The 26,416-nt window shown below is 46.5% G+C and overlaps 1 protein-coding gene across 1 annotated transcript in view; it reads right to left on the bottom strand.

Annotated features, from left to right (window-relative positions):
* Positions 1–3,676: 3,676 nt before the first annotated feature.
* The window catches only part of LOC142108241 (BTB/POZ domain-containing protein KCTD19-like), a 49,010-nt gene continuing 26,270 nt past the window's right edge, over positions 3,677–26,416 (bottom strand). The window contains 7 exon segments of the mRNA XM_075191867.1: positions 3,677–3,779; positions 4,335–4,418; positions 20,482–20,624; positions 20,919–21,022; positions 23,669–23,829; positions 24,437–24,468; positions 24,470–24,636. Coding sequence (XP_075047968.1) covers positions 3,695–3,779; positions 4,335–4,418; positions 20,482–20,624; positions 20,919–21,022; positions 23,669–23,829; positions 24,437–24,468; positions 24,470–24,636 — 776 coding nt within the window. The 3' untranslated portion in view covers positions 3,677–3,694.

The raw sequence follows: 26,416 nt of genomic DNA, 5'->3' as shown, positions 1-26,416 counted from the left end.
TTGGAAATATGGTTTTATTCTTGTGGAAAGTGTGCCTTTTTCTGGTTAGGGAAAGCATACACTTCAGGAGAAAGCATTGATTTGCAGCCCTTCAGCCAGAAGCGTTTTAAGAAATGAGTGCAACATTAGTCCTTGTACCCCCCAACCCTGAACAAAATGCTAATAAATGTATGCACATATTCAAGGTAAGTGAAAAGCTATCTAGCTCACTGAAATTGCTGCAAAGAAGAATAGACTACAGTGTCATTACAGTAAAGTTTAATTTCTCCCGCTCAGTGGTCGAAGTGAGGGTGTATTGGGTGGTATACTGTACAGCCACTTCTCCTACTGCCTTCACTGACAAACTATCAAAATCCTTTCGCCTACATTCCCATTACATTTTTCATACCGCCACTAAATTTCCATTTCGACCACTACTCCAGATACTGTAGAACTACAAGCAGATGCGGGCCTAGCGAGCTGTGGGCCCCGTTGCAGGGAGAAGGGAACCAGGGCCCCCGACCCGCTGCATCTGCCATGCAGCGGGCCCCTTTATCTCCATGTCACCTGACGCACCAATGGTAGCTCTGTCACTGACTACAAGTACCTTGCTAGCTACAGAAAATATGTGGCACCCTGCAGCTCTCCAGATGGTCAGGCCATTCTGATAATTCTAACTCCTCCCTTCATGGCCAGACTTGATAGTCACTGACAGGAGACACATCACAAGTAGATCCATCCACATGACAATAAGAACAGTAGTGCAGCCATTATGGATTTGTTTCTGAGAACCTCCAGGGAACACTGTAAGTACCCCTAGGGGTTCCTGAACCCCTGGTTGGGTATCACTGCTCCTGGGGGGAAATGATTGGGCCCCACACATAAAGATGCTTGGCACAAAGCACTGGGCCCGTCTTGGTACCCCTGGTTTGTGGGCACCAGGGTAATAGAGTCAAGAAAGTGTGTAAGCACTTGTGCCAGCATGTATTCATATATCATATTATATCATCAACATTTATTTATATAGCGCCAGCAGAATCTGCAGCACTTTACAATTTGGAATAAACAGTTGTAAAACAATACTGGGTATTACATACAGAGAGGTAAGAGGGCCCTGCCTGCAAGCTTACAATCTATTATATTTATATTAATATTAGTCTAATACACAAATGTTTGTTATTAGTATGTCTTTAGTGTCTAATGTGTGCCTCCAGCTTTCTTAAAATTAGTCATAGTGGTGATACACCTAGGACTAAATCCTGCATGTATAATATATGTATTTAGAGCACATGTATACATGAATTAGCTTATTATATTGATGTTTTGTTCTTATGTATGCAAAGTACTACACATGATAGACAAACATAAAAAGGATTGCTTGGTGATTTTAATTTGGCTCTAATGTCCTTATGGGTAGGTATTTGCTACAAAAGGTATTCATAGAAAGCTTGTCACAAAACTGGCTTATATGGATGGGAGTCTAAACATCACATGGTGTGCTATTTCTCTTTACTCACATGTACACTCAATGTACATGAAAATTGATATAATGTTGGTAGATAAATGGTCACTGTAACAAATAACTAAAACTAAAATACACTCCATGACATGTCCTGACTACTCTCCTACTCCTGCAACATGGGCCCCAAACGTAAACAGTTCTTCCCCAGATCACCGGAGACTAAGGGAATACCTCACAAAGTCACAAGAACCCTTGGAAATCCCTTAAAACAACTAGTGATTTCCAATACAAGAAGCAGGGCCTGATCAACCACTAGGCTGACCAGGCTGCAGCCTGGAGCGCTGGGTCCCGGGGGGCGTGGCACTGTGGGTATTTTTTTTTTTTATTTTTTTTAATTCTTTTTTTTTTTTTTTTTTTTCTTCATTCATTTTTTTTTTCGGGGTGGGGGAGGGGGGGTCGCCGCGGGGGGGTGGAGGGCTCGACGATCAAAAGCATTGGTGGTCAGTGGTTAGCTACACACAAGCCAATCGCCAGGCTGCCTGTTGCTGTGCAGCAGACAGGAAGCAGGACGTCTTCACTTCCTATCTGCTGATCTGAGGAGAGGAGCGACGCTGGCACAACTACAGGTAAGTGAAGGGGGAAACTGCCCTGCATATCTATAGGGAGGGGGGGGGAACTGCCCTGCATATCTATAGGGAGGGGGGGGGGAAACTGCCCTGCATATCTATAGGGAGGGGGGGGACTGCCCTGCATATCTATAGGGAGGGGGGGGGGGGAAACTGCCCTGCATATCTATAGGGAGGGGGGGGAAACTGCCCTGCATATCTATAGGGAGGGGGGGGGGGAACTGCCCTGCATATCTATAGGGAGGGGGGGGAACTGCCCTGCATATCTATAGGGAGGGGGGGGAACTGCCCTGCATATCTATAGGGAGGGGGAGGGAACTGCCCTGCATATCTATAGGGAGGGGGAGAACTGCCCTGCATATCTATAGGGAGGGGGAACTGCCCTGCATATCTATAGGAAGGGGGGGGGGAACTACCCTGCATATCTATAGGGAGGGGGGGAACTACCCTGCATATCTATAGGGAGGGGGGGGACTACCCTGCATATCTATAGGGAGGGAGAGGGGGGACTGTCATGCATATGTATATGGAGGGAGAGGGGGACTGTCATACAAATCTATAGGGTGGGAGGGGGGGGCTGCCATGAAAATCTATAGGGAGGTAGAGAGGTTGATATGTATGAAGGGGGGCTGATATATGTGACTGGGGGAGTTTTGATGTGACGGGGGGGATAGCTAGCTAGCAGAGTGGAGGTAAGGAAAATAGCTGCAAGGGGGATGAATGCAGGGTGGGAGGTAAAGAAAATGGCTGCAGCAGGGGTTAAGGAAAATGACTGTGGGGGGGGGGGGGTTGTGGTTAAGGAAAATGGCTGCAGGGGGTATTTAAAAAATAGAGCAGCTTTGGGGGGCAGAATCTCATGATTGTGTGGTGGTCACATGGGTGGTCTCAGCAATCACTAGAATACTAAATATTAGTGAGATGGGGCTGGTAGAGGTTTGTATTTGATTGACAACAAATATTCAGATATTGCTTATATATGCCTGTCCAATGGGGTACTTTTAGCTGGCCATAATGGAGTGTTTTGTTTTAACTAAAGGGCCTAATCATTCAGGGTTTGCATTATAATACATTTTTGCATTTTCAAAAAAGGACGCCAACTTTCCAGAAGCCAGCGAGAGGATAACAAAGTTGCAAGAGAGAAGAGCAAGGACAGGTAAGAGACAATGGCACAATCTGTCTAAATTTGAATGCTGGAGAATACACCTGAACATTCATATTCAGGAGTGTTCCTATACACCTATATATTCGGAGGAGGGGGGGGGGGGGGGCGCTGCGGCCGTATTAGCCTAGGGCGGCCAGAACCCTTAATCAGGCCCTGCACAGACAGGTGTCACACACAGATGTCACAGACAGATGTCACACAGATGTCACAGACAGATCTCACAGACAGATCTCACACACAGATCTCACACACAGATGTCACAGACAGATGTCACAGACAAATGTCACAGACAGATGTCACAGACAAATGTCACAGACAGATCTCACAGACAGATCTCACAGACAGATCTCACAGACAGACGTCACATACAGACGTCACAGACAGACGTCACAGACAGATCTCACATACAGATCTCACATACAGATATCACTGACAGATGTCACAGACAGATGTCACAGACAGATATCACTGACAGATATCACAGACAATAATCACCTCACGTCTTAGGTCTTCCGAGCGTCCGCTGGGTACTTGTTTTTCTAACCATAATCTGCAGAACAAACATTGTGTTTATCACATATACTGATAATCGTGTACAGTGAATAATCCCCTATATCGGCCACAACAGCTGTCTACGCAAATTATTATTTACTACATAATATCTGGTATTACATTATATTATATTACAGTGACCATCCGGGATATCACTGCTTTTTCCCAGCGGTCTGTACCTGTATATTACTATTACCTGTATATTACTATTCCCTGTACAGTACTATTACCTGTATAGTACTATTACCTGTATATTACTATTACCTGTATATTACTATTCCCTGTACAGTACTATTACCTGTATAGTACTATTACCTGTATATTACTATTACCTGTATATTACTATTCCCTGTACAGTACTATTACCTGTATATTACTATTACCTGTATATTACTATTCCCTGTATAGTACTATTACCTGTATATTACTATTACCTGTACAGTATTATTACCTGTATAGTACTATTACCTGTATATTACTATTACCTATATATTACTATTACCTATATAGTATCATTACCTGTGTATTACTATTACCTGTATAGTACTATTACCTGTATGCGTTGCACTCATGTAAAGCTTCCACCAGAGACGGGATATTAAACTCGTTCACTTCCTGACAGAAGAGGCTCCATTCTCTGGAATACAGTAAAATCTCATCATTGTATATTGGATTTATGAGTCTGTTACATTCATTTTGTACAATAACTCTCAGATGTTCAGGTATAACTAATACAGAGGACAGTGTATGATTATATATTAGGATCAAGAAAGATACATACAATACACAGTGTATTTATATATATTTATACATTGATTCAAGTTTTATTTTTCATTTATTTTTCTTAAGTTTTCAGCACCCTGTACTTTGTTCAATGTTACAAACCTGAAAATTTGCATTTTTCATGTATGTTTCTGTTAAAGCGCTTTATAAATAAAAATAATCAACCATTGTTTGTATTCTTGTCTTCAATGGTCAACAGCATAACATACATTTACCTCTCAACTGTCCGATTCCATCAGGATAGTCCTGATTTTAGGGACTATCCTGATCAGCCAGGAGCTTGTCCCGGCATGAGCGACAGCTGGGACGTATTCCTACTCATCACGTTACATACATGTTGTGTGAGCCAGTTAGTGGTGCTCTCTTTATATAAGGGAGGATGGGAGGGAGATGTAGGTGGTTGGAGGGAAGTGCAAGCTATGCCCTCCATGGTGCTGACCACGCCCACACACAGCTAGTCACACCCACAAGTCACTGGCCACACCCACACGTCACTGGCCACACCTCCGGTGGGACGGCCCTTCTCACAATAGGAACTTTTTAATCTTTAGCCCCAGGCCCATGTGGCCCTTAATCTGGCCCTGCCTCTGTTGATGAATACGGGTCTAGGTCCGTTCTGCTCTAGACAATAGATTTCAGGATATGTCCAATACATATGTGGAATATAAAGTCATGCAGAGAAAAATAAAATTCAATTAATGTCACCTGTTATAGTTATTAATGACAAAACTATAAAAATATAAAAAAAATACATTTATTAGGATGTGATTAATGTCCACTGTACATAAAATGCATTGTTACAGTTGCTCCTGATTGTAAACACATGTTTTAGCTGTATACACAGCCGTCATCACTAGTAATCAGCACTTACACCTGACCTGTAGCTGGAGCAAGAGATATGACAGAAAAACACGTATCATAGAGATGCCCAAAGCTTGAATCTGACGCCGCTGATTACGCTCGAGCTTGGCACGTCCTTACTGTACAGTGACTTTGTGTCCCTCCCTTTTCTTTCCCCAATCAGCTTTTGAAGTTGTAGTCTGTAGTTGGGTCCTTTGTGCTTGAACATGAATTGGACGTTGCTGCGCTCTCTGGCGTATGGTTTGTTTCTGAGCATGTGCAAAATGATTTTACGCAAAATACAGCACATATAGGCATTTACGTTCCTTAATGAATCAGACCCTTTGTGTCCATCTTATAGAGTAATATCTGACATCCATCACACAGTAAGGTATTTTCAGGTTTGGATTTAACTTAGTTATAACTTCATTGTATCTAACTTAAATATTTGTCTCTCTCACTAACTGCCCCAAGTGTGAGGAGGCCCCAAAGGTCTCTCTTTAACCACTACCACAAACTGCCCCCAGCCGCGATCTGTCTGTTAGAGAGGTGATCCCACCAAAATCATCATCATCACTCCACATATCACTGGTCACCTTCCCCGTCCTATAGTCCTTGACATGTACAAACCCCACCACAGAGCAGAATGATTTGACACCCTTGTTCCAAAGCTCTAAAGGTACCAATGTAGAAATATAAGATAATCAGATACCAGCGGCTTTTGCAGTCAGAGAAATAGAGGACTCCAGTTGTGGCTGGACTCTCTCCACTGATGGTCAAACTGAGGTTTATTAAGTTTACTGGGACTTGCAGTGCAGACACATGGCCCATTCCTGATACAACATTACTGATTCAAGACAGTGAGAAAAGTCGCATATAGCTTAAAGGAGGAAATAGCTCAGTTGGTGGTTTATCTGCAGTGATAGAGGAGCCTCTGGTTTGAGTCCCCTGTCTGATTTCATTTTAGCACAGTTCATGTTGCTTGATGAAGTCCATGAGAAAAGTTTCTTCATGTTTGGAGCAAACATTCTAGATTGGTGGCCCAGTTGATAGAAGATCTGTTTATGGTGTTTATGGATCCCTGTGTTTGAATCCCCAGCCAGGTAACATTTACTAACTTTTATTAAAAGCTGCGACAGGCTTAATGAAGTTCATAAGAAAAGTCTCTCCATATCTGTATCACTTCATTCAGCTCGGTGGCTCGGTCAATAGGAAACTTGTTTATGGTGTGTATTGATCCATGTGTTTGAATCCCAAACCAGGTAACATTTACTGCTCCTTTGGTTTGGCTCCAGGCCCATTGATGACATTGATAGAAGTCTCACTGCTACACTCCATCATGTACTGGCTTGGTGGCCCAGTAGATAGAAGATCTGTTTATGGTGTATATGGATCCCTGTGTTCAACTCCCCAACCAGGTAACATTAATAGCTTCTTTGATTTTGCTCCAAGCCCCTGGATGACATTGATAAAAGACCCACTGCTGCGCTCAATCATGTACTGGTTTGGATGGCTCAGTAGATAGAAGAGCTGTTTATGGTATATATGGATCCCTGTGTTCAACTCCCCAGCCAGGTAACATTTATAGCTTCTTTGGTTTTGCTCCAGGCCCATTGATGACATTGATAAAAGACCCACTGATGCTCTCCCTCATGTACTGGCTTGGATGGCTCAGTAGATAGAACATCTGTTTATGGTATATATGGATCCCTGTGTTCAACTCCCCAACCAGGTAACATTTATAGCTTCTTTGATTTTGGTCTAGGCCCATTGATGACATTGATAAAAGACCCACTGCTGCTCTCTATCATGTGCTGGCTTGGATGGCTCAGGTGATTAGTAGCCAGATTGCTGACTGTGATGTTGGAAGGTCCTGGTTTGACTCCCCAGACAGGCTTGATGGTTTCTATGTCATCATCCTGCTCAGTGTGTGCTCTCCTTGTAAGTGATGGGTTAAATTGTTTGTCCAGCATTATTAAATTAACATGGCTGTGGGGTTTTAAAAGAATTAACAGCAACTTTATGAAAAGACTACACTTTTCGTACATTATTAACTTGCCACTACTCTTCTCTCTTCTCTCACTAGACTACACTTTTCTCAATATTGATGGGAACTCTTCTGTCCAATGAGCACTTTACTACTTGCCCACTAACTTATATGACTAAAGACCATCTTTCACAAAGACTCCTAAATGTCATGAGTCAGACATATTGACAAAGACATATTGACAAAGACATATTGACAAAGACATATTGACAAAGACATATTGACAAAGACATATTTATATTGACAGCACCTAGATCTTACTCATCTGAGCCAACATCATCATTTATATAGCACCACTATTTCCACAGCACTGCACAGACAACATACATCAGTTCCTAACATGCACACACTGCACAGATAAGGCCCTATTCAGGAACTGAACTCATGGCCCCAGCACTGCGGGGCAGATGTGCTAACCACTTAGCCACCATGCTGCCCACATATGGTGTAAGAAAATACGGAAACTTATCTCAATGTCTTCAACAAGTCAGGTGTAAAATCCAAGGTACAAAAGCTACAGCTGTTTGTGGAGTTGAACTAAGACCTCAAACATCTCTACCAGCAAACAAGTTGGTTACTAGTCCTCTGAGCCAAGGTTTCCTCTGTGTCATAATTCATCCTGGTGCATCAGGAAAGATAGCTGAAAGAAACCTGTCTTGGGGTTCAAACCTGAGACACCACCATTAGCTGCAAACAGAGAACCTGGACACAAGTCAACAGAGACAGCTTGTTTGCTAGATATGAAGGGAGATTATGGTCAATGTCATCAACCAGCCTGGACCAACATCCAAGGTACTAACAGAATGCTGTCTGGGGGAACATAAACCAGGACTTCAACATCTATGTTAGTAGAGATGTTGACCCAGCACAGTATATTTAGGAGGTAAGAATTTTCTAAATGTCACCAAGCATGTGAAAAGAGTTTCCTCAATACCATCAATGAGCCCAGCTTCTTAATGTCATCAGAGACTAGTGCAACATCCAAGATACTAAAAGGAAGTTTACCTGTAAAATCAAATCAGAGCCTCTACTACTGTCTGTGTATTCCAGCTTGGGCAGAGTTAGTAGTTGGCTCAGTAAATAGAAGGTCTGTTTATGGTGTATGTGGATCCTTGTGTTTGAATCCCCAGCCAGGTAACATTTATAGCTTCTTTGATTTTGTTCCAAGCCCCTGGATGACATTGATAAAAGACCCACTGCTGCTCTCCATCTTGTACTGGCTCGGATGGCTCAGGTGATTAGTAGCCAGACTGCTGACTGTGGTGTTGGAAGGTCCTGGTTTGAATCCCCAGACAGGTTGATGGTTTCTCTGTCATCATTCTGCTCAGTGGGTTCTCTCCTTGTAATGATGGGTTAAGAAACTAACAGCCAACTTATAAAAATCTTTTGTAAATGTCACTAAACATTTTAAATATCCGAAGTACTAAAATGATATCTGTCTGCAGATTCAAACCTGGGACTCTACCATCACTGGCGGTGACTTGCTGGACCAGCTCATGTTATTTTCTCAATGTCACAAACCAGCCTGGTGCAACATTCATGGTAGTAAGAGAGAACACTGAGGGATTCAAGTAACAAGTTCATCTCAGTCTGTGTCTATGTGAGGGAATTAGACTGTAAGCTCCAATGGCGCAGGGACTGATTTTGAGTTCTCTGTACAGCGCTGCTGTATTAGTCGCGTTATATAAATAGCTGATGATTATTTTACATCACAGCCAGGTAAGTACTGGGCTTATAGACAACTACTCTAGCTTTTGCCGTCAGTGTTTCTGGATATATTTTTTTTAATGTTATCAACCAGTCCTGTGCAACATTCAAATGCTTAAAAATGAAACCTGCCTTAGGACTCAAACCAAGAACTCTTCCATTGCTGTCAGTAGAGCACCGAGCTACTAATCCACTAGACCTGCTTGTTTGTTTATGGTAGTGCAGAGACTAGTGCAACATCCAAGATACAAAAAGGAAGTTTACCTGCAAAATCAAACCAGAGCCTCTACTACTGTCTGTGTATTCAAAGCCGGACAGAGTTATCTTATTCCTTTCTGTTACTCAGCTAGTAGCTCTCCAATCCCCAACAGAGATACGGCTGTCTCAGGCACAGTTCACTGAGTTGAATATGGAGAACAAGGGTGCCCCAATTATACGGGACCAGCCCATACAACAAGAGACAAATTCAACACTTTGATCTCTTTGTCATGTTGCTCAAACAATGAACAATTTTTGCAGTGTGTCAGGGCGCATTATCCTGCTGAAAGAGGCCACTGCTATTAGGGAATACCGTTGTCATGAAGGGTTGTACTTGGTCTGCAACAATGTTTAGGTATGTGGTACGTGTCAAAGTAACATCCACGTGAATGCCAGGACCCAAGGTTTCCCAGCAGAACATTGGGGGGACAGAGAGAGAGACACGCTGAAGGAGGGGGAACAGAGAGAGAGAGAGAGAGACACGCTGAAGGAGGGGGAACAGAGAGAGAGACACGCTGAAGGAGGGGGAACAGAGAGAGAGAGAGAGAGAGACACGCTGAAGGAGGGGGAACAGAGAGAGAGAGAGAGACACGCTGAAGGAGGGGGAAACAGAGAGAGAGAGAGAGAGAGAGACACGCTGAAGGAGGGGGAACAGAGAGAGAGAGAGAGAGAGAGACACGCTGAAGGAGGGGGACACAGAGAGAGAGAGAGACACGCTGAAGGAGGGGGACACAGAGAGAGAGAGAGAGACACGCTGAAGGAGGGGGAACAGAGAGAGAGAGAGAGAGAGACACGCTGAAGGAGGGGGACACAGAGAGAGACGCTGAAGGAGGGGGACAGAGAGAGATGCTGAAGGAGGGGGACAGAGAGAGAGAGAGACGCTGAAGGAGGGGGACAGAGAGAGAGAGAGGGAGACGCTGAAGGAGGGGGACAGAGAGAGAGAGAGGGAGACGCTGAAGGAGGGGGACAGAGAGAGAGAGAGAGACGCTGAATGAGGGGGACAGAGAGAGAGAGAGACGCTGAAGGAGGGGGACAGAGAGAGAGAGACGCTGAAGGAGGGGGAACAGAGAGAGAGAGAGAGAGAGAGACACGCTGAAGGAGGGGGACACAGAGAGAGAGAGAGAGACACGCTGAAGGAGGGGGACACAGAGAGAGACGCTGAAGGAGGGGGACAGAGAGAGACGCTGAAGGAGGGGGACAGAGAGAGAGAGAGGGAGACGCTGAAGGAGGGGGACAGAGAGAGAGAGAGGGAGACGCTGAAGGAGGGGGACAGAGAGAGAGAGAGACGCTGAATGAGGGGGACAGAGAGAGAGAGACGCTGAAGGAGGGGGACAGAGAGAGAGAGACGCTGAAGGAGGGGGACAGAGAGAGAGGGAGACGCTGCAGGAGGGGGACAGAGAGAGAGAGAGAGAGACGCTGAATGAGGGGGACAGAGAGAGAGACGCTGAAGGAGGGGGACAGAGAGAGAGACACTGAAGGAGGGGGACAGAGAGAGAGAGACACGCTGAAGGGGGGGACAGAGAGAGACACGCTGAAGGAGGGGGGAACAGAGAGAGAGACAAGCTGAAGGAGGAGGGGAGACATTGAGAGAGACACGCTGAAGGAGGGGGGCAGAGAGAGAGAGAGAGAGAGAGAGACACACGCTGAAGGAGGAGGGGGGACAGAGAGAGAGACACGCTGAAGGAGGAGGGGGACAGAGAGAGAGACACGCTGAAGGAGGGGGGGAACAGAGAGAGAGACAAGCTGAAGGAGGAGGGGAGACATTGAGAGAGACACGCTGAAGGAGGGGGGGCAGAGAGAGAGAGACACACGCTGAAGGAGGAGGGGGGACAGAGAGAGAGACACGCTGAAGGAGGGGGGGGACAGAGAGAGAGACACGCTGAAGGAGGGGGAACAGAGAGAGAGAGACACGCTGAAGGAGGGGGAACAGAGAGAGAGAGAGACACGCTGAAGGAGAGGGACAGAGAGAGAGACACGCTGAAGGAGGGGGAACAGAGAGAGAGACACGCTGAAGGAGGGGGAACAGAGAGAGAGACACGCTGAAGGAGGGGGAACAGAGAGAGAGACACACTGAAGGAGGGGGAACAGAGAGAGAGACACACTGAAGGAGGGGGACAGAGAGAGAGACACACACTGAAGGAGGGGGACAGAGAGAGAGAGAGACGCTGAAGGAGTGGGACAGAGAGAAAGAGAGAGAGAGACGCTGAAGGAGGGGGACAGAGAGAGAGACAGACGCTGAAGGAGGGGGACAGAGAGAGACGCTGAAGGAGGGGGACAGAGAGAGAGGGAGACGCTGAAGGAGGGGGACAGAGAGAGAGAGAGACGCTGAAGGAGGGGGACAGAGAGAGAGGGAGACGCTGAAGGAGGGGGACAGGGAGAAAGAGACGCTGAAGGAGGGGACAGAGAGAGAGAGAGACGCTGAAGGAGGGGGACAGAGAGAGAGGGAGACGCTGAAGGAGGGGGACAGAGAGAGAGGGAGACGCTGCAGGAGGGGGACAGAGAGAGAGAGACACACGCTGAAGGAGGGGGACAGAGAGAGAGAGAGACGCTGAAGGAGGGGGACAGAGAGAGAGAGAGAGACGCTGAAGGAGGGGGACAGAGAGAGAGAGAGAGACACTGAAGGAGGGGGACAGAGAGAGAGAGAGAGAGACGCTGAAGGAGGGGGACAGAGAGAGAGAGACGCTGAAGGAGGGAGACAGAGAGAGAGAGAGACGCTGAAGGAGGGGGACAGAGAGAGAGAGACGCTGAAGGAGGGGGACAGAGAGAGAGAGACGCTGAAGGAGGGGGACAGAGAGAGAGAGACGCTGAAGGAGGGGGACAGAAAGAGAGAGAGAGAGAGAGACGCTGAAGGAGGGGGACAGAGAGAGAGACGCTGAAGGAGGAGGACATAGAGAGAGAGGGAGACTCTGAAGGTGGGGGACAGAGAGAGAGAGAGACGCTGAAGGAGGGGGACAGAGAGAGAGAGAGGGAGACGCTGAAGGAGGGGGACAGAGAGAGAGAGAGACGCTGAAGGAGGGGGACAGAAAGAGAGGGAGAAGCTGAAGGAGGGGGACAGAAAGAGAGAGAGACGCTGAAGGAGGGGGACAGAGAGAGAGAGAGACACGCTGAAGGGGGGGGGACAGAGAGAGAGAGAGAGACACGCTGAAGGGGGGGGACAGAGAGAGAGAGACATGCTGAAGGAGGGGGGCAGAGAGTGAGACGCTGAAGGAGGGGGGCAGAGTGAGACGCTGAAGGAGAGGGGGCAGAGTGAGACGCTGAAGGAGGTGGGGCAGAGTGAGACGCTGAAGGGGGGGACAGGGAGAGAGAGAGACGCTGAAGGAGGGAGGGAGAGAGGGAGACGCTGAAGGAGGGGGACAGAGAGAGAGAGACGCTAAAGTAGGGGGACAGAGAGAGAGAGAGAGACGCTGAAGGAGGGAGACAGAGAGAGAGAGAGACGCTGAAGGAGGGGGACAGAGAGAGAGAGACGCTGAAGGAGGGGGACAGAGAGAGAGAGACGCTGAAGGAGGGGGACAGAGAAAGAGAGAGACGCTGAAGGAGGGGGACAGAGAGAGAGAGACGCTGAAGGAGGGGGACAGAGAGAGAGAGACGCTGAAGGAGGGGGACAGAGAGAGAGAGAGACGCTGAAGGAGGGGGACAGAGAGAGAGACGCTGAAGGAGGGGGACAGAGAGAGAGAGAGACGCTGAAGGAGGGGGGCAGAGAGAGAGAGAGACGCTGAAGGAGGGGGACAGAGAGAGAGGGAGACGCTGAAGGAGGGGGACAGAGAGAGAGAGAGAGAGACGCTGAAGAAGGGGGGCAGAGAGAGAGGGAGCCGCTGAAGGAGGGGGACAGAGAGAGAGAGAGAGACACGCTGAAGGAGGGAGACAGAGAGAGACACGCTGAAGGAGGGGGGCAGAGAGTGAGACGCTGAAGGAGGGGGGCAGAGAGTGAGACGCTGAAGGAGGGGGGCAGAGAGTGAGACGCTGAAGGGGGGTGGGCAGAGTGAGACGCTGAAGGGGGGGACACATGGTGTGAGATGACGAAGGGGCGCAGTGATAAAGAGGCACAATGTGATGGTGAACAGGTCTAAATACATCTTACGTCATTTTGACCAAACTACTTAAAAAACGGGACTACCTGGTAATTATTTTTGCTTAGGGGTGCCTTGGAAAAATTATGGTGACCCTAATGGTTCCTTGAACTGAGAAATTTTGGGAACCACTGTACTAATATATAAATAACTCTGATGAGTTACGGTTATGTCTCTGTGTGAGTGGAGGATAACTGATGCCGCACAGTCAAGTAAGGGCGAGTGCTCACTGATAATAATAACCAGTGTGGCTAGGAGTAGGTGTGAGTGTGACTGCAGTTCATTCAGTCAAATAGAATTTTCCTTTAAAATAAACACATCTGAAGGTCTGTGCTGCACAGAATAAGAGAGATATAAGTGTCTCTGCTGCTAATAGGAACAATATACAATCCAATAATACACAGTATATAGAGCACAAGGTATATAACCACTATAAGATATCATTCACATGTATGAGTAATGTATCTCTCAATTTATATAACAGTTGAGACAGCTCATATATAAAAATGCGGATTAAAACCATTGAGTTATCATGACGGAAAAAGACCAATGTGTCCTTAAGGGGGAAGTCCAACTAAAGTCCTTATTGTAGGTAGGTTGGGTTCCAAATCAACAATGTTACTTAGATGTATTCCTCCAGGCTTAGGTGCCAAGTTGTAAGTTCCACATAACTCATGTGTGGTATATCCATCTACAATGTTAAACCTACCCTCAATAATTGTCTTGCAACACTACCTGTGTCTCCAACTACCGCTCTTTTACTCTCCTTCCTTTTGCTTCCAAACTACTTGAGAGACTTGTGTCAGGTCTCTGGGATTTATGTTTGTAAATATTGGGTTGGATTTCAGTAGCAGGAAAACACAGGAAGAGACTTTAGGGAGAAGAGGTACTGTACCTTTAATTACAGAGAGCGAGTCTCACGTAGCAGCAAGTCCAGGGAGTAGTCAGGGATCCAGAGCCAGAGAAGGTAGTCGTCTGAGAGCCAGGGGTCAAAGCTAAAGAGGGCAGTCATCTGCGAGCCAAGGGACAGACAGAATAAGACAGCCAGGTGGCAACAGGATACAGAGTGCTGGCTTAAGGAGACAGGTTCAATAAACTAGTAGTGTGTAGTTCCCAGGAAGCTGCTTATATAGGCCTGAACATGTGCATGAAGCCTCAGGTGCTGGCAACTAATTACTAGCAGCATGTCATTAGTCCATGCTCTGATGCAGGCTTACATAGACGTGATAAACAGAATGCAGCAGCTTATTAACTGAGTCTGTGTTTCACTGCACAGAGTCCAAGAGAGTTGTCAGGTAATATGAGAAACCCTGTGTCTGTGTTGCAGCACCGCAATGTTAGAAAAGAGGCGCAAACCCAAATGGAAACCCCAGTGTGCAGACAGTGAAGATGTCAGAGCATATGAAACATGTGGGACAACCGCAGGCTACAGTCAAGACCTGAATAAGCACAAGACCTGACAGCTTCTCTCCTCTCTTCGATCCTCAGCCCTCTGTAATTGGGCTTTTACCAGTCCATTGAGACTGTCCTCACTAAAGTGACCAATGATCTTCCTGCAGCGAAGTTGAACGATCGCTTCTCCATACTCATCCTCCTTGACCTCTCTGTTGATTTTGGTCCAGTTGACCACCCTCTTCTCCTGCACACTTTTCACTGCCTTGACGTTTATGACTTTGCACTCTCTGCGTTCACCTCCTACCTTTCTGAATGGTCTCTCAGTGTCTATACTCCTGGCACATCCTCCCCTCCACTCACACTATTTGTCAGCGGCTCAAGACTCCTCAAGGCTCTGTTCTTGGTCATCTGCTTTTCTCTCTATATGGATTATCTCTTGGTGAACTAATATGTTCCTTCAACCTCTAATACCCCCTTTATGCAGAAGACACCCAAATCTACCTCTCCTCCCTGACCTCTCTCCTTCTGGGGAAATCAAACTTATTTTTGCATGTGGGCTCAATATGAGAGGAAGGAAAGCCACAATCTGCCCACTGTCTGACAGCTTCTCCCATCAGAAGATGCAAACTTTTTCCATTCCGCACATGCAGCCACCTTGAGGGGCTATTTCAGGCGCTTCCTGTAAAAATGGATGTAAGACATCACAAAGCATCATTTGCTGACATATACCAGTACAATCACTGACATGAGCGAGACTTTAAACCGGATCTCGTTACAGCCCAGGGAAACAAGATATTGGGGCGTCTGACAGTATTAAACACAGATTTACACAACGTCAAGTAAAAAGGAAGATGTATAAAGCTGTCTTCATAGTACGCTGTATTTTGTAAGGGTTATATTTTTATAACTACTGCAAAGCAGTTTGTTATTTTTACAACTGCAGGAAACCCCCCAGCTGTATTCAGACTGACCACAGGATTCGGTAACAGTGTGACCTACCTGGCTGAAGAGTTCATCCCACTATTAGATGTCATGATCAGCTCAAATGCAACCTTGGGATGACTATGTTAAATATTATTAACCAACTCTAAAACTTAGTACGCTTATGTCCGTATGAAGATTTTTGGACACTGTTGACATTCGTCTCCCTACAACAGGGGAGGGAAGAGGGACAAGCATACAGTAAGGGTGCGTTTACACAAATGTGACAAGGACACATAGTCAGATACGTCTATCAAGGATCCTTTATATTTTGCAGGGCTGGCGACATAATAAGCAATGGCGATAATCAGCTAATTGTGTACTAACCCCTCCAGTTTATAACACTTGAACATGCCAGTACTGTAGCTGCCGTGCGCTTGCACGCTCCTCGCCTCCCTCGATTTGCCTCTATTAGTGTCAGGAGTTGTATGTGACTTACACGGCATTCAGAACCACGCTGGCCGTTCTCTTCTGACGTCTCTCATTACAAAGGAGTTTCCACCCACTGAACTTTCGCTCTGGTTTTGAGCACCGTTCTCTGTAAACTCTGAGACTGTTGTGTGTAAAAATCCCAAAGAGATCAGCAGTTTCTGAGGTAACAATTATTCCACAGTAAAAGTCACTGAGATCACATTTCTTCTCCGTTCTGGTGTTTGGTCTGAACTACAACTGTAATTTTTGACCATGTCTGCCAGGGGAGGGCTGCAAATGTTAACCTGGGGGGGGCAAGACTCCTATTAGGAACATTTTGAAGGAAGAAAAATGCAGGTGGCCTAGTTACCCAGCCCAAGGTAGCCCGATATGGAACCGGCCCTGGGGGCACTTGCCCCCCAGCCAAGCCAGCCCGATTGTTTCTGCCACATGATTGACCGATTAGATATTTGCATTAACTAGCAGGTGTTCAGGTATACATAATAAAGTGGACAGTGAATGTTTATATATTAGGATCAATATAGATACATACAATAGACAGTGTATTTACATATATATATATTTACATGGATTCAAAAGTTTTCAGCACCTGTATTTTGTTCAATGTAAAAAACATGTTTCTGTTAAAGCACTTTATAAATAAAAATAAGCAACCATGTCTTCAATGGTCAATAACATAACATACCTTTACCTCTCAACTGTCCTGATTCCATCAGAATAGTCCTGATTTTAGGGGACTATCCCAATCAGCCAGGAGCTTGTTCCGGCATGAGGGACAGCTGGGACGTATTTCCACTCATCACGTTACATACATGATGTGTGAGCCAGTTAGTGGTGCTCTCTTTATATAAGGGATGATGGGAGGGAGATATAGGTAGCTGGAGGGAAGTGCAAGCTATGCCCTCCATGGTGCCGACCACGCCCACACAGCTGGCCACACCCACACATCACTGGCCACACCCACACATCACTGGCCACACCTCTGGTGGGACGGCACTTCTCACAATAGGCCCTTTATAATTTTCAGCCCCAGGCCCACGTGGCCCTTAATCTGGCCCTGTTTTATGTACATTGAGGGGGTCATGATACAACAACATAAGATAAAACGGACAGTTGAATAGACAATGTTCTAGATGTTTCCTGAATCCCCCCCAAGCAGAACAGGTGGATTGATCATTGGTCCAATGTATTAATGCACATACATCCCTGATGTCGTGTACCCCCTGGCACTTGTCCATGTTAGTCTCATCGTAATCACCAGGCTGAGAGAAAACCCATTCACAACACTCTCTGCAGAGCGTTGCTATAGAAGCCTGCAGCACATCTGTTAGGAGAAGGATCCGCAGCTTTCTAGGGACGTGAGCAGTGATTCTGCCATTTAAATGGAGCACAGCGCTCACTGTACATGAGCTGGCACATACTGCCTGCTCTGTGACCTCCCTCGTATAGGTGTCCTGGCCTGGTGGGATTATTGGTGTCCCCCAGGCTTCACCTCCCTGGGCTGCCTTATGTCCACTAATGGAGCACAGGACTCACTGTACATGAGCTGGTGCATACTGCCTGCCCTGTGACCTCCCTCGTATAGGTGTCCTGGCCTGGTGGGCTTATTGGTGTCCCCCAGGCTTCACCTCCCTGGGCTGCCTTATGTCCACTAATGGAGCACAGGACTCACTGTACATGAGCTGGTGCATACTGCCCCCCCGTGACCTCCCTCGTATAGGTGTCCTGGCCTGGTGGGCTTATTGGTGTCCCCCAAGCTTCACCTCCCTGGGCTGCCTTATGTCCACTAATGGAGCACAGGACTCACTGTACATGAGCTGGTGCATACTGCCCCCCCTGTGACCTCCCTCGTATAGGTGTCCTGGCCTGGTGGGCTTATTGGTGTCCCCCAGGCTTCACCTCCCTGGGCTGCCTTATGTCCACTAATGGAGCACAGGACTCACTGTACATGAGCTGGTGCATACTGCCTGCCCTGTGACCTCCCTCGTATAGGTATCCTGGCCTGGTGGGATTATTGGTGTCCCCCAGGCTTCATCTCCCTGGGCTGCCTTATGTCCACTAATGGAGCACAGGACTCACTGTACATGAGCTGGTGCATACTGCCTGCCCTGTGACCTCCCTCGTATAGGTGTCCTGGCCTGGTGGGCTTATTGGTGTCCCCCAGGCTTCACCTCCCTGGGCTGCCTTATGTCCACTAATGGAGCACAGGACTCACTGTACATGAGCTGGTGCATACTGCCCCCCCGTGACCTCCCTCGTATAGGTGTCCTGGCCTGGTGGGCTTATTGGTGTCCCCCAAGCTTCACCTCCCTGGGCTGCCTTATGTCCACTAATGGAGCACAGGACTCACTGTACATGAGCTGGTGCATACTGCCCCCCCTGTGACCTCCCTCGTATAGGTGTCCTGGCCTGGTGGGCTTATTGGTGTCCCCCAGGCTTCACCTCCCTGGGCTGCCTTATGTCCACTAATGGAGCACAGGACTCACTGTACATGAGCTGGTGCATACTGCCTGCCCTGTGACCTCCCTCGTATAGGTATCCTGGCCTGGTGGGATTATTGGTGTCCCCCAGGCTTCATCTCCCTGGGCTGCCTTATGTCCACTAATGGAGCACAGGACTCACTGTACATGAGCTGGTGCATACTGCCTGCCCTGTGACCTCCCTCGTATAGGTGTCCTGGCCTGGTGGGCTTATTGGTGTCCCCCAGGCTTCACCTCCCTGGGCTGCCTTATGTCCACTAATGGAGCACAGGACTCACTGTACATGAGCTGGTGCATACTGCCTGCCCTGTGACCTCCCTCGTATAGGTGTCCTGGCCTGGTGGGCTTATTGGTGTCCCCCAGGCTTCACCTCCCTGGGCTGCTTTATGTCCACTAATGGAGCACAGGACTCACTGTACATGAGCTGGTGCATACTGCCCGCCCCGTGACCTCCCTCGTATAGGTATCCTGGTGGGATTATTGGTGTCCCCCAGGCTTCATCTCCCTGGGCTGCCTTATGTCCACTAATGGAGCACAGGACTCACTGTACATGAGCTGGTGCATACTGCCTGCCCTGTGACCTCCCTCGTATAGGTGTCCTGGCCTGGTGGGCTTATTGGTGTCCCCCAGGCTTCACCTCCCTGGGCTGCCTTATGTCCACTAATGGAGCACAGGACTCACTGTACATGAGCTGGTGCATACTGCCCGCCCCGTGACCTCCCTCGTATAGGTATCCTGGCCTGGTGGGATTATTGGTGTCCCCCAGGCTTCATCTCCCTGGGCTGCCTTATGTCCACTAATGGAGCACAGGACTCACTGTACATGAGCTGGTGCATACTGCCCCCCCTGTGACCTCCCTCGTATAGGTGTCCTGGCCTGGTGGGATTATTGGTGTCCCCCAGGCTTCACCTCCCTGGGCTGCCTAACGTCCACTAACGGAGCAGCACATATCATCGGGACGGGGCACACTGGACAGAACAGCTGGAGACCTACAACAAGGTACAAAGGCATTAATATGACTCATGTCAGCGTGTGCTCTCATACAATATGGAGGAAGCTGCCATTTATCCAGCATTGTCTGCGCTGACCACGTTAATCTGTACTTACATTTACTATTATGCTGAATTATCAATATGATGCCGTGGTCCTTTTTTGGATAGAAACACCCCTTAAAATATTAAGAGGAGTAAAAACCATGTAGTGTGACCAATGAGTCTATCAGATCTGGTACAGTCACCTGGAAGTAGATTCACAAATCATGGCCATGGGAACAGACGTTGGTCTAGACCAGTGATGGGCATCAGGCGGCCCCCCAGGCCATCACCAGCGCCCCCACCAAGCCGTCACCAGTGGCCCCAGCTCCATCCTGCTCCATCATCAGATTACGTTGTTATAGCTTGTAACACTTGTCTATGTCTGCTGGTATGTTATTACAGATCGGGGTCTCTCTCTTTGATTAAATGTATTGTTTCAACATATCACTGAGGTTAAGGGTGACGTGCGGCCCTGTCTAGGGTTAGAGGACCTCACTGTGCGGACCGTTCAGTGCCCCAGGTAGCCCATCACTGATCTGGACTGTGAACCCTTTCATGTCAGAGCCGGTCTAGTTATATTATACTTAAATATTATAACTAGTGTGGGGTAAAACCCCCGGTCACTAATAAAGTGGGGACAGCCGGAGGCGCGGTAGGAGAACGCCAAGATACTCACTGGAATGCAGAGGGCAGGAAGAGGCTTCCAAGTCGCAGAAAGTTGAGGATGTGTCTGAACATCTGTCCATCTCCATTCACCAACAAGGAGAACCCACAGGAGATCCAGCGCGTCTTCCTGGTGTTATTCAGCAGCTCAGGATACTGAACACAAAGAGCCGGATTCATCGTTATCATCACGTTAATCACAATCCCCAGCGACAAGTCATTAATCCTCCGTGGCCACTACCACCGACGTGTCACTAACTAGAGGTTCTACCCACATTCAGAGCGTTATGGAAATACTACCACAGAGAATAAAGATATAATGAAACCCTCAGTCATGGATGTTATGTAAGAGAATATCCGCAGTAGTACAGCGTGTGGGGGATGTGACTGGGAGTAATGTACTATATTAACAAGAGGACAATACAGGAACCGGTCTCTTTCTGTCTGTACCTTGAGCAGAGTTCCCAAGTACGTGGCGTACCAGTGCATCCCAACATAGACCCGGACTATCTGCTGCTGCGGAAGCTCTTGTACATCAGCTGTCCAGTTGTTACCTAGGTAAATATAGATTCATGTACTATATTAAAACAAAACAGCTCAACGTCAGTACCGACAGTTCCTCCTAGACAGAGTGTTTCCACGTGTAGTAATTTGGACCATTACACAACAAAAAAGGATCACTGTGGCTCCCCAGCAGTTATACTGGTCTGTATTAGGGTCTATTCTCAGCGGCTGCTTCCCAGCTGATGATGTGACCACCGGGCAGATAGCGGCACATTAAATATAATCCTACCAGAGATATCAGACTAGCGCTCAGTCATTCTATTATTAAGGAGTTAGTGTGAGAGATCCGATAATAAGGACACACACAGGATAATGGTGTCAGGGACCAGTAATAAGGACACACACAGGATAATGGTGTCAGGGACCAGTAATAAGGACACACACAGGATAATGGTGTCAGGGACCAGTAATAAGGACACACAGGATAATGGTGTCAGGGACCAGTAATAAGGACACACAGGATAATGGTGTCAGGGACCAGTAATAAGGACACACATAGGATAATGGTGTCAGGGACCAGTAATAAGGACACACACAGGATAATGGTGTCAGGGACCAGTAATAAGGACACACACAGGATAACGGTGTCAGGGGCCAGTAATAAGGACACACAGGATAATGGTGTCAGGGACCAGTAATAAGGACACACACAGGATAATGGTGTCAGGGACCAGTAATAAGGACACACACAGGATAATGGTGTCAGGGACCAGTAATAAGGACACACACAGGATAATGGTGTCAGGGACCAGTAATAAGGACACACACAGGATAACGGTGTCAGGGACCAGTAATAAGGACACACAGGATAATGGTGTCAGGGACCAGTAATAAGGAGACACACAGGATAATGGTGTCAGGGACCAGTAATAAGGAGACACACAGGATAATGGTGTCAGAGACCCACTAATAAGGACACACAGGATAATGGTGTCAGGGACCAGTAATAAGGACACACAGGATAATGGTGTCAGGGACCAGTAATAAGGACACACAGGATAATGGTGTCAGGGACCAGTAATAAGGACACACACAGGATAATGATGTCAGGGACCAGTAATAAGGACACACACAGGATAATGGTGTCAGGGACCAGTAATAAGGACACACAGGATAATGGTGTCAGGGACCAGTAATAAGGACACACAGGATAATGGTGTCAGGGACCAGTAATAAGGACACACACAGGATAATGATGTCAGGGACCAGTAATAAGGACACACACAGGATAACGATGTCAGGGACCAGTAATAAGGACACACACAGGATAACGGTGTCAGGGACCAGTAATAAGGACACACACAGGATAACGGTGTCAGGGACCAGTAATAAGGACACACAGGATAATGGTGTCAGGGACCAGTAATAAGGACACACAGGATAATGGTGTCAGGGACCAGTAATAAGGACACACACAGGATAATGGTGTCAGGGACCAGTAATAAGGACACACACAGGATAATGGTGTCAGGGACCAGTAATAAGGACACACACAGGATAACGGTGTCAGGGACCAGTAATAAGGATACACAGGATAATGGTGTCAGGGACCAGTAATAAGGAGACACACAGGATAATGGTGTCAGGGACCAGTAATAAGGACACACAGGATAATGGTGTCAGGGACCAGTAATAAGGACACACAGGATAATGGTGTCAGGGACCAGTAATAAGGACACACACAGGATAATGATGTCAGGGACCAGTAATAAGGACACACACAGGATAATGGTGTCAGGGACCAGTAATAAGGACACACAGGATAATGGTGTCAGGGACCAGTAATAAGGAGACACACAGGATAATGGTGTCAGGGACCAGTAATAAGGACACACAGGATAATGGTGTCAGGGACCAGTAATAAGGAGACACACAGGATAATGGTGTCAGGGACCAGTAATAAGGACACACAGGATAATGGTGTCAGGGACCAGTAATAAGGAGACACACAGGATAATGGTGTCAGGGACCAGTAATAAGGAGACACACAGGATAATGGTGTCAGGGACCAGTAATAAGGACACACAGGATAATGATGTCAGGGACCAGTAATAAGGACACACAGGATAATGGTGTCAGGGACCAGTAATAAGGAGACACACAGGATAATGGTGTCAGGGACCAGTAATAAGGACACACAGGATAATGGTGTCAGGGACCAGTAATAAGGAGACACACAGGATAATGGTGTCAGGGACCAGTAATAAGGAGACACACAGGATAATGGTGTCAGGGACCAGTAATAAGGACACACACAGGGTAATGGTGTCAGGGACCAGTAATAAGGACACACAGGATAATGGTGTCAGGGACCAGTAATAAGGACACACAGGATAATGGTGTCAGGGACCAGTAATAAGGACACACAGGATAATGGTGTCAGGGACCAGTAATAAGGACACACACAGGATAATGGTGTCAGGGACCAGTAATGAGGACACACACAGGATAATGGTGTCAGGACCAGTAATAAGGACACACAGGATAATGGTGTCAGGAACCAGTAATAAGGACACACACAGGATAATGGTGTCAGGACCAGTAATAAGGACACACACAGGATAATGGTGTCAGGGACCGGTATTAAGGAGACACACAGGATAATGTTACAGATCCAGGTAAATGATATTACTTACACAATGTCCCAGGACCGAGGCCTGTTCTGCTCTGTAGATAAGATCTCACAGCGTCTCTCATCGGGTGGTATGTGATATCCCCTTGGTCTAGTAATGTACATAGACCACAGATCTGCACACGGCTGCTGGTTAGTGGAAGTCTGCAGGTCTCCAGCCAATTCCTGCATCACATTTACATCTGAATGAGCTTAAACTACTTTCAAATTTAAAATATGTGCAATAACAACAAAATATAGAGTGAAACCGTGTTTGCCACAAAATGTGAGTACTTTTGTAATTAAAAATAACAAAACGGATATTCTTATAGCCGCCTAAACTGGAATCAGTGAATATTTTTACGGCCAGAACGTCCCAATCTGGAAGATGCTGTAGAACCCTCCAAGCTGTCAGTGATTTACAATGTACAGATCTGGGATCTATAACACAGAATATTTGGGATATTGGGTTTCCGGATAAGAGGTTCTTATTTAAACTGCAGCATTTCACATAAAACATCCTACATTACATTTACAAATTAGCCTATTTGCCCCCATACAGCCCCTGGTATTGTCCAAATCATTAATTAGCAGCGCTCCTCACAGTGACTATAGGGCGATACCAGGTACCATATTGGTTTACAATAACATGTTTGCGGATAAGAGGTTACTTGTAGTTAGATGATAAAGGATTTAGCTCTATATACACAAGTACTGTACTCTCTCAGACTACAGATGATTGCAGCGGCCCTGTGTACATACGACACACACACAGAATATTCCTGGAACATACGTGACATGCAGGAAGAGGGTCCCGGTACCCGCGGATGTACAGCTTACTGCCATCTATACTACTCTCTATAGTCAGCTGACCTAGCGCAGAGTCGGGGTATTTGGCCAATAACTCCAAGGCCATGACGTAGAACGGCTCTTGTCCTGTTGTACGGTTACTGGGGGCCACTGGTTTGTCTGTACGGCTGCAGTAGTTACTTCCTAGGAGCAATAGATCAATAAGTATAAACGTGGCATTTTCTGCCACAATCGATAGCCGCCATGTAAAGGATAATCCACCGCCATATAGAAGGTTCCAGAAGTCGGACACTTTTCAAAATTTTAAATATAAAAGTAAATTTATCCTTTAATGATTGTTAATAAATGATCTATTATTACATGCCTTTACAATGTTTCTTTGTTGGATGCAAAATATTTATTTTCCAACCCAAATCTCACAATACGTCTTTAAGGACTATATTTAATTATATAACCAACTATTTCTTGTTTCTGTCATTTTACCATTCACTTTATAGTTTGTAACTTTATAATATAAACTGTACTGAATGTTAATTGGTCTTTAAACTTTTGTTGACTAGATACCAGGGGCAGCAACAGGACTCATTCTGTGTCACCTCCACCACATTATACCATGAATGATAATCTCAGCACTTCTGGTAACAGAGCTGTGACCATCAATCAGCCGAATGTTACCGTGTATCTGTGTGATGTTACCGTGTATCTGTGTGATGTTACTATGTATCTGTGTGATGTTACTATGTACCTGTGTGATGTTACTGTGTACCTGTGTGATGTTACTGTGTATCTGTGTGATGTTACTGTGTACCTGTGTGATGTTACTATGTACCTGTGTGATGTTACTATGTACCTGTGTGATGTTACTGTGTATCTGTGTGATGTTACTATGTATCTGTGTGATGTTACTATGTACCTGTGTGATGTTACTGTGTACCTGTGTGATGTTACCGTGTACCTGTGTGATGTTACCGTGTACCTGTGTGATGTTACCGTGTACCTGTGTGATGTTACTATGTACCTGTGTGATGTTACTATGTACCTGTGTGATGTTACTATGTATCTGTGTGATGTTACTATGTACCTGTGTGATGTTACTGTGTACCTGTGTGATGTTACTATGTACCTGTGTGATGTTACTGTGTACCTGTGTGATGTTACTGTGTACCTGTGTGATGTTACTATGTACCTGTGTGATGTTACCATGTACCTGTGTGATGTTACTATGTACCTGTGTGATGTTACTGTGTACCTGTGTGATGTTACTGTGTACCTGTGTGATGTTACCGTGTACCTGTGTGATGTTACTGTGTACCTGTGTGATGTTACCATGTACCTGTGTGATGTTACCATGTACCTGTGTGATGTTACCATGTACCTGTGTGATGTTACTATGTACCTGTGTGATGTTACTATGTACCTGTGTGATGTTACTATATACCTATGTGATGTTACCATATACCTATGTGATGTTACCGTGTATCTGTGTGATGTTACCGTGTACCTGTGTGATGTTACTATGTACCTGTGTGATGTTACTGTGTACCTGTGTGATGTTACTATGTACCTGTGTGATGTTACCATGTACCTGTGTGATGTTACCATGTACCTGTGTGATGTTACCATGTACCTGTGTGATGTTACTATGTACCTGTGTGATGTTACTGTGTACCTGTGTGATGTTACTGTGTACCTGTGTGATGTTACTATGTACCTGTGTGATGTTACTGTGTACCTGTGTGATGTTACTGTGTACCTGTGTGATGTTACTGTGTATCTGTGTGATGTTACTATGTACCTGTGTGATGTTACTATGTACCTGTGTGATGTTACCGTGTATCTGTGTGATGTTACTATGTACCTGTGTGATGTTACCGTGTACCTGTGTGATGTTACTATGTACCTGTGTGATGTTACTATGTACCTGTGTGATGTTACTGTGTATCTGTGTGATGTTACTGTGTAC

The sequence above is a fragment of the Mixophyes fleayi genome, chromosome 12 (genome assembly GCF_038048845.1).
Source record: "Mixophyes fleayi isolate aMixFle1 chromosome 12, aMixFle1.hap1, whole genome shotgun sequence".
Classification (NCBI taxonomy): Eukaryota; Metazoa; Chordata; class Amphibia; order Anura; family Limnodynastidae; genus Mixophyes; species Mixophyes fleayi.
Note: the sequence above shows the minus strand (reverse complement) of the source record. Positions and strands in the feature narration are given on the sequence as shown.